Source organism: Cupressus sempervirens, chromosome 9, assembly GCF_028749045.1.
Source record: "Cupressus sempervirens isolate cs-2001-9-10 chromosome 9, ASM2874904v1, whole genome shotgun sequence".
Taxonomy (NCBI): Eukaryota; Viridiplantae; Streptophyta; class Pinopsida; order Cupressales; family Cupressaceae; genus Cupressus; species Cupressus sempervirens.
The window spans coordinates 321792851-321802931 of record NC_143126.1 but is presented as its reverse complement, the minus strand read 5'-3'; the positions used below and the strand labels follow the sequence as shown (position 1 = coordinate 321802931).

Here is a 10081-nt window from a genome sequence, read left to right as displayed (position 1 = left end):
GATTGTGGAGTTAATTTGGTAATTCTAGGCAATGAGGATATAAAGCGGAGAAAACCCCAGGAAGGATTCGTCGACATAAACTGGCAGAATACCCCATAATAATAGAAGATAATTATCAGTCCCTTTAAAACAAATAATGTCACCATCTGCCAGTTCGAAAAGGCATCAAACTTGTGCCAATAGTTCGTCATCCGTATAGCAAGGTGGCTGAAATTACCTCTGACTTGTGATAAATCCAAGAAATCTGGCAGGTCGATTATTGAAATGAGTTGCATGCATAAAGCAAAGGAATATTTAGTATCATCCATTTTATTTCCTTAAATGTGGATTTACACCTGCTGGAATTTACTTTGCAGACTTATTATGGAAATAATTTCAAAAGAAAGGGTAACCTTACCCTACGCCAAAAAATGAGAATCACAAAACAAAGAACAAATATTCTGCAGATCACAACATAGCTTCCCTGCTAGACTAATTTAAAGGAAGCCTACAACTTTTGAAGCATAGAAGCCTGGAGATTCTACGGTCAATATTGAGATTTTGAATTAGCATTAGTTTTAAAACATCATTTTTTCTTGTATACATGGTTGGCAGCTAGCATAGCAGAACAAACTTTTGTAAAAGGACTCCTCCGTTCCAAATGTTTTTAATTGTGAACTATTTATCAGGGAAAAATTTACAAATAGCACACAAGTGAATTTTTCCGTATCCGCCTTTAAAAGCTTAAAATCGATGCTAAGATACTTAAGCAAATGCTTTTCACTTGTCATATTATTCCAGCTTTGTTCTTAAGCTCCAGAAAGGTAAATTTAAAGGACCTTGAGGATCTTCTTAGCGTTGCACAAAAATGGTGACAGAACTGCCAGATATCTGTTTGTACAGACTGCAATATACTATACAGCAATCAATCATTCCTAACATTCCCCTATTACATATTACATCATTATAACAATCATATACAGCAAACCTATTATTAGACTAATGTACATAACATACATATGCATCGTGCTTAATCATCTGCATCAGAGAAACGATCAGTGTTTGGTATACTTGAAATAAAGAGATTATCCAAGCTTGGGCAACCTTGAACTTTTAAATTATGTTCATTTGCTAAATGTAACAAGCAAATGAAACAAAGATGAACAGAGATATCCTCAGGTGCAGCAGCTAGGCATGTGGCTGGAAACACGTCAAGTAGTCTCCTGAATGATATTGTACTTTCTGGCATAGCTTCATCATCCTGACAAAATAAATTCCAATGTCACTAAACAACCACATTGATTTTCAAATGAAAAACAGAAATTGCACATAATCATTTCAATTAACCCAAAATAAGAACTAAACAAATAGATCGAAACCCAAAAAGTTTATCCTGTGGTATTTGTGCTCAATCCAGAATGACCATAGTAACTACGGTGATTTTATGTTCATTTATCAAGACGTTTAATGAAATAATATTCTTATTGATTTTAAGAGATACAAAAGCCTGAATTACAAAGTAAAAGATAAATAACTATTATAGACTTTCATGGTATAGATATAATCCATAGATAGAACAGAAAATAAGTATGCTTAAGTCAAAAAATGTTCAGTGTGATTGGTGAGAATCGTGATTTTTCATGATAGACTTGGAACTCATAGGTGAAGGAGAAGGAAGCCTGGGTATTTAGCACTCGAGACCAAATAAATTTTGATATTAGCAACTGACCTTAAATAGTTACTACCAATGTCGTGTTAATTCATCACGGAATGAAACAACAATATTCTGATTGATATAAGAGACTTAAAAAGCCTGAATTACAAAGCAAAACATAAATTAATTATAATAGGTTTTCATGGATTAGATTAAGTCAGTGGTTGTAAATTATATTGACCACTAAGTGCAATAAAGTCCAAAGTCTTTCATGTAATTTAGTGGTGAGAGTCGTTATTTCCAATGAGCCATATTGCATTCATGCTTGTTTTGCAAGATAAACTTGAGCTGATGGGCAAAGCAGAAGGATGCCTGGCTATATAGCATTCAGAGCAAATAAATTTAGAAGCTTGCAAATGTACTTTAGCTTGTATTTTCTATATGATAAAAGCATGCATTCTTACCATTAAAAGAACATCTTTGGTGGTAATAAATTATGAATGTATTTATATGGAGAAAGCTTGAAAGAAACCAACTCAAGCTTTGAAAGTATTGACTGGTTAAGTAATATTAACAGTCAATAGGAAACCATTTCTTGTAGAGTGGAGAATTAAAAAAGAAGAAAACAAATGAGGCAAGCCAACAAACATGTACCAATCACATGAACTTCGTGTCATCGTGTATTATGTGTATACAAGCTAAGCTTTCCACTTCCAACCAACTAGGTTTTTTCAAAACTCGTTTTATTTTTTTATCAGATTGAAATTTTGCCTCAATATTATTTTTTGGTTTTTTTACAAAAAAAATTGGATCTTCATTAGACTTTTGGGTTTTGTGAAAATGTATAGTGGAATTCCTGCCAAACGTACTTCATCTTTCTTGAAGCTTGTACATGAACCTACCTATTTTCATGCTTTAGGATCTATACATCAGGTTGTAAACTCTATTTTTTGCCTGTTCAAAACTTCTCAATTTCTTGCCTTGCAAAACATGCACATGGCATTGACCAACATAATGTCAGTGATTCAATGGAAAAAATTATAACACATGGAAGTGCCAAATGATAACTATCTTTGAGTATTTTTGCCTTGTTGAGCTCATTTTGAATAAAAAATCTCATCTGACCAAAGGTGGACAAGATCAAGATAATTTGATGAGTGCAACTGAAGAGTGGCCATGTTTATCAAGCTTGCAATGACAGATGATCAACTTCCACAAATAACATCTGACAAGACACTTGCAGAGATCTAGATTATTTTGCATGATCTCCATGAGACATCAAATAAGAGTTGTGCATTCTCCTTGAAGAACTAGCTAGTTTCTATCATGATAGATAAGGGTATGTCCTTAAAAGAGCATGTAACAAAGATTAAGGATGTACTCCCCCATTGGTCAAAAAATGAAGAGGATATGGTAGTCATAACTCTTAAAATTCTACCTAAATTCATTGAGAACTTCATAGAAACACTCAAACATTAATGTAACTAATGTTGACTTAAAATTTGTATACACAACTTTTGTAGCAGGGTCGTTGGAAACAACAATTTACTAATAGTGCCACTTCATCCTCCTTAAAACAGGCTTATGCAGCCAAATAATTTCACAAGGACAAATGATAATGTCAATAAATTTAGCAAAAGGCTCCAGTCAGCCTCAAGATAGCTCAAAGAAGAAGAAAGTTCTATCTAACTATTATCACAAATTCGGTCACTTGATAAAGGACTCTAGGAATCAGTTCGCATCTAAACTATGAAAACAGGGAGGGTCTCAACCTAAGGCCAATGGGAATGTCACAAAAAGCCCCAAAAGTAAACAGAATTTGCACTGTATGCTTTGATGTCAAAACACCCTATAGATCATGTGAAGTCTTCTTCTTGGGACAAAGATTCAAGCACTCCTAAAATTTTCACTCATCAGTCGTGTTTGGTTCGCAGACTTCTCAGTTTTACCAAATTCTATCATTTTAGGAAAAGAAAAGGATATTGTTGTTGACAAAGGGAATGTGCAAATAGAATATGGTGGGAGTAATCTCATATTCGTTAATGTATATTACATTCTTGGTATGGAACTAAATATTCTCTTCATCAGACAAATTATGTGGCATTCTCCTCAGCTTGATATGGTATTTACTTCACATAAATGTTTGACTATTCATCATGCGACACACTACTGTGGATGTTGGTATCAAGGATCACGGTATATACAGCCCTGTGGATTTTGGTGAATCTCTTGAGCATGCATTTGTAGCTAAATCATCTTCAATCAGCAGCCTTTGGCATTGGTGTAATGGCCACCTTAATGTTCACTATCTTGCTTATCTTGTTCGAGAGGATCTAGTTCTTGGTTTACTTGAGATTCAAACTCAACATCACCAAGTTTGTGGAGCTTGTAAGGCTAGGAAGCAACATAGGACACTATTCAAGGATAGTGACTTAGGATAAGTCGCAAAGGTATTCTAGTTGATTCATGTTGATATGTGGTCCAATGAGTACTTCTTCTATTATGGGTGTTAGATATTTCTTGCTTTTTGTTGATGTTTTCAGTCGTAAAATGTAGGTGTACTTTCTTAACAAGACTTATCTATAATTGTTGTATTTCAAAAAGTTAAGGCCTTATTAGAAAAATTGTCAAGTTGTCATTTAGTAACTTTTAGGTCAAATAATAGGGGGAAGTTTTGTTCTAATACTTTATCCAACTTTTGTGATACACACAATCATAGTTCAAAATATCACAGATATATTTATGATAAGTCTACTTATCGTAATATTTTCTACCTCCAAGAATTAATGTCAAGTATTCGCAAATAACTAATCGAAAATAAGTTTCAACTTATCACTGAGCAATTGATAAGATATTGGTGACATTTCTCTAACATATTGTGATAATTATCAAACGTATCATTTGTGGACCTATTATAGTCAAGGATAGCCTAACAAAGGTCAAAACACATTTATTTTAGTCGAAGAACATATTTTGACAAGATGAGGTCATTGATAGTGAGGAGGATACAAACAACGATAAGTCATCCCCAGTGCCAACACCATCTACATTCAAGATGGAGATTGAGTCAAAGACATAACAACAACAATGTTCTAGGGCTAAACTGATGCAGTGCAAGGCAGGAGCATACCAAAAGGAGGTGTCCTAGCCCCCAGCAAATAACCACACAGCGGAAACACAACAACAATGCAAAACAAATGCAAGATCTAATACCTAATCACAACTCTTTATTCATAAAATAATTGATTACATGCAATATGCCCGGCTGTAAGGCCTTTTGGGTTAGGGTCAAATAGAAACAACAATTACAATATCAGTTCTGCAAGATCCCACACGATCCAACTCACAACAATAATCCCCAACTAGTCCAGATCTTCGCTTTGGAAGAAAACCACCAAGGAAATCTTAACTTGTGCTCGCAAGCCCACCAAGCAATTTCCTAGCTTTCTAAGCCACAGCTACTAGCTCTTCAAAGTTCACTCCTACACTTATCCTTTTCTCCAAGCTGGATGAATAATGACTAAAGACTCCACAAGACCCCTTATACCCTACTAAGCCACAAGTCGGCCTAGCAATTACAAAATTAAATAAACCCCTTGCATTAAATGCATATTTAAGCCACAAGTCGGCTCACAACAAACATTAAATACAAAATGTTAACCCGCAGTTAACACGCGATAACTACAGAAAACACTTAAGACAAGCCCCAAGTTTACAACACTGATTAAATGCACATAAAAGAGATAATCAAGACCACTCATAGGTCCACACAAACTCTCAGATCGATCCACATCACGATCACATGCTAAATGCACCAAGAACTCTAGTCAGCACCAAGACACTGCCGAGTGTCAACAAACTCCCAAGCATTGTCGAGTAACCAACACATGCCGAGCAACCAACACATGTCGAGCAACCAATACATGCCGAGCACAACAATGAGTGCCAACCAACAGTATCTTTCGAGCTCTTCAACAACCAAGCACCACTCCTTTAGTGACCGAGTCGACAACTCCAAAGCCAAACACCCCCAACATGCAGGATTGCAAGCAAACCTAGGATGCTCCTACATCATAAAACCCCCTCCCACTCTAGTAGTTTTTACTAGATATGCTAGGAAGGTGATGAGGATGATGTAGTTCATATTGAAGTTGACACTTGTATTTGCTTATAGTTTTAGAATGAAAATTTGTTCTTTTTGGTTTGCTTCATAGTCTAGACTATGGCTACGAGCCACCAACACTATATGAGGATATGATTTGGCATCCTATTTGCAGTTATATATATCTAGATCAGCTTGTTTGGTTTCTTTACTTGTTGACTAACTCATTAAATGCATCTCATTATTGATTTTTGCAAATAAAATGAATTTCTCGTTAAAGCTAAGCAATTTTCTAAGTTCCCGATATTTTCCCAAGAAGTTTCCAACTTATCTCCGATATTTGCCAATATCATTTTTTCCCCCTTGGTGATAAATTTTCAATAACAATATTTTGAACTATGCAACACAACATCAAATGTCAGTTACCCACACCTTACACTCTAGAAAGGAATGATATTTTTGAATGTCGAAATTGCAACCAAAATGGCTAAGTCTGTTACATCCCAATTTTCGACCCAATTAAAAAGTTCATATAGTCATTGAGGCTCACATGAAGTTAGTTGATAGTTAAATTTGTTATAATCCTGTGAAATGGTAAGATGGTTAGTCATTATAATTTCATATGAAGATAACATGCTAGTTGATTATTTATCGTGAATTCATGGGAATTGAAAAGACGGCTAGCTGTACGATCATTTATGAATAATAACTCATTATGGTAATATGATTTAACTGTGGAGAATTTCCTTATAGCGAGCATGTCGAAGGGGTGAGAGCATTGTCAGAAAAGAATTAGGCACGGGGACATCACCATCACTGGGCAAATGTGTATGAATCTTGAATCACCATGGTTGAGGACTAGCGACTTGTATAACTGGATACAATCATTACACATGCATGAGCTATTGGATAATCTTTAAAACATTTTAACATTTTAACTCAATCAAGGTACATACCTTTAATGGTTTATGATCGAATTTCACATCACTTCTATATAATACATATATATGTATCTGCACCTAGATATCAAAATAAGGTGACACCATAGAATTATTTTATACAAGATTATATCTATTAAAATACGTACATTTAAATGCGTGTAGACTAGGAGTGGATAAGAAGATAAAATAATCTTCCAAGTGAAACATGTATTTAGATATACATACTTAAAAGGTACAACCTTATAAACATTCAATATGATGTCATCTTAATATATATATATATATATATATATATATATATATATATATATATATATATATATATATATATATATATATATATATATATATATATATATATATATATATATATATATATATATATATATATATATATATATATAAGTGCAAGTAAATATATATGTTTATAAATTATCCTTTTTTATTAGTAACCTTCGAGTTCTTTTCCATATTTATTTATTTCCTTATAAGAGGCGGAAATGTACAATTGGCATATGTTATCGGTAATGCAAGCAGACAATTCTTCTTCTTTTAACTGCTCACAAGTTACCGCTTCTTGGAAGCCCTTGTTATTTTTGAATGCCTTTTTATTAATAGATATTGGGATAGGCCAAAGATATTATTCATTTCCCATGATTTTACCTCTGCTCTCCTACGTTATTTTCCCTTTTGTTGCAAGTGATTTCAAACCAGACATAAGTCATATCTTCTCTGAGATTTGCATTTGAATTGCTCACGTCAAAGGAACCGGCTGCTTAAAGTCAAGCCTAGACTCACTTCTTTATTTCAAACCAAGTTATGTGGGCAGCCTTCCATTTTCAGTTTGCTATATGTTCATTTAAACTGCTTTCGAATTTACAATAGAAAGCAATGTGTCCATGAAATTCCTTACATTACTTTTGAATTGCACAATCGAATGGATATTCGATGAGTCTAATCTTTCTATGTTGTGTCAAGACCAAATGTATATGATATGTTCATACATCCTTGTTTTACTGAAGTATATCAGAATCCAATTATATTTCTTGCAAGCTATTAAGATTATTTCTCAAGTCATAAAGATTGTGATACGACATACTGAAATATGTAATATTCTTACACCAGCTGAGGTTCAGCAGAAAGAGTTGGTTTACTCTATGATTTAAACACCTGAGACTCACCCAGCTATATGGCCAAGGAAGAGGTGAAGAGGTGAGAAAAAGAAATCTGCAATAACATGAAACAAAATCAGATGTGACACAACAAATATATATAATTTTTAAAAAGGAATCATTTAATAGCTCATGCATATCCAATTTATTTTTTGTTGTCAAGTCAAGTGATGTGATTAAGTATTAGGATGCTCAGTGGCTGACAAGGTGTTCCATGTCTATTTCGAGTAGGGAGGGCCTTTCTAGTTAGAGAAAGTGTGGAGATAAGTTTAAGATGCATGGTTGGGATAAGCCCCTGACAATGTTTCTCCTCTCCACAAGATGTCAAGACGTGCATAAGACAAAGACAAGTTAACCATTCAAACATTTATTGGTAACAAATAATTTACTTTTATGATGTTTATTCAAGTAAGAATATATGATGGATTAATTTATATCATTGAATTCAATTATTTCCTTTAATGAAAGCAATCTTTTTTGTCAATGTAATTGGCAAATAGTTAGATCAATTGATCTTCCAACTGAACATAGAATATATTTATTTGCAAGAGATAGGTTTATCTGATAGGTTGTTATTTTAGTCTTTCATTTATAAGAATATTGATTATAACATATCTTCTAATCTTATGTTATTGCCACAGCTAGCAATAGAAAGAAGAGGAAAGATACAATGGTATTTGACACCCTAAATGATACAATAGTATTTGATGTCCTAAATGATACAGTGGTATTTGATGCCCTAAATAATGTAGTGGTAATTGACGCCCTAAATGATACAATGGTATATGATGCCCTAAATGATAGAGTGGTAATTAATGCCGTAAAAGATAGTGGTATTTAATACCCTAGATGATATATTGGTATTGGTCATTACGATAAAGTAGTATAGCTATTTGTTCCTTAAGAGGTATTTTATGGACTAACCTGAGTTTTGTAGAAGCATCCCTAGATGGGTTTCAGTTTGAATACTACGGTATGTAGATTTTAAATTCTTGGGTAAATTCATTGATGGTATCTTCAGTTGTTAGTTATGAGTTTTCCATTTAAGTAATTGTAACTGTTAATCTCATTCACATGAACATAACTGATATAACTGTCTTCCTATGAATATGAAGTAATAACTTTATATATTTGATGTGTTAGTTGTTACTTAAGACCCAAGAAAAGTGGTTGTTACAAGGTCAATGGTGGAAAACAAAACTCGAGGCAATATTCGTTGTAATCTACTCCTTAAACTGTCTCCAAGACAAGTTGTTAAGGGGAAGACTCGTAAGGAATCCTGAACTGGTCACAAACCTAGGATCAATCATCTAGAAGTCTTTAGTTCTTCAAAAAATGTTTAGACTCCAAGTGCCCAGCGCTCCAAGTTGGATTCCACGCATAAGAAACTTATGTTCACAAGGTACAGTGACAATAAAAAGGCTTACCAGCTGATTGATATAGATAATGATACAAATCATCTTACCTTCTTCATGATGTTGTCTTTGATGAAGAACAAGGACCTTTTAACTTTCTATGTCTATGAAGGACTTTTGAGGGTCAACCCTTGATGGTTGTAGATTTGGATATTTCACTTCTATTTGGTTCACCTAATGGGAGGGATAATTCAAACTCTAAGTTTGACGACGCACGACTTGAATTTTGTCTAGATAGTGCTCCTCTTGTTGACCTTGTCCCAGAACATGTTCGAATCATTCCTCCTACATCTAATGTTGGCTCTTTTACTCTTCACTTCAAATGGTGTGTTAATGTTGTAGCTTTAGTCGGGTTGAATTGACCTAGAGATAATCCTTTTATGGTTATTGATTAATCATCAACTTAGACAAACTTTCATGTATATATTATATACATATTATATAGATATGGTTATATTATTGTTAATATTGTCTAATTGATTATTAACTTATAAATTACCATAGAGACGTGTCTCCTCTACTCATATTTATATACATTCAAATTTGTACTTGAAACCCACTGAAATAATCAAGAGTGTTATTACATTTGGAAAGATCCTTTCCCTCAACATGGTATTAGAGCCAAAACTGCAAATGTAAAAAATTCAATGTTGATGAACCATGGTTGTGGATGGAAATATCTTTGACATCTGTGGTGGTTGTTCTCTTTCCTGCGATGGAACGTGTCTTCCCTTGCATGATGATAGGCAAGAAAAGAGTTGTGTTGTTTAAAGCCTTTGAGGAGTCATCACCATCAGCAAATGAAAGGTCACATGCTG

General features: G+C 33.9%; 1 protein-coding gene across 2 annotated transcripts in view; it reads right to left on the bottom strand.

Annotated features, from left to right (window-relative positions):
- Positions 1–634: 634 nt before the first annotated feature.
- The window catches only part of LOC149538665 (condensin complex subunit 2-like), a 91085-nt gene continuing 81638 nt past the window's right edge, over positions 635–10081 (bottom strand). The window contains exons 13-14 of one of the 2 annotated variants that reach the window (XM_089799995.1): positions 7858–7903; positions 635–1240 (exon numbers count right to left, since the gene is read on the bottom strand). In XM_089799995.1, the coding sequence (XP_089656121.1) occupies positions 7862–7903 (42 nt within the window). In that variant the 3' untranslated portion in view covers positions 635–1240; positions 7858–7861. The remainder of the gene's footprint in view (positions 1241–7857; positions 7904–10081) is intronic. The other variant, XM_089799994.1, reaches the window with a different exon arrangement.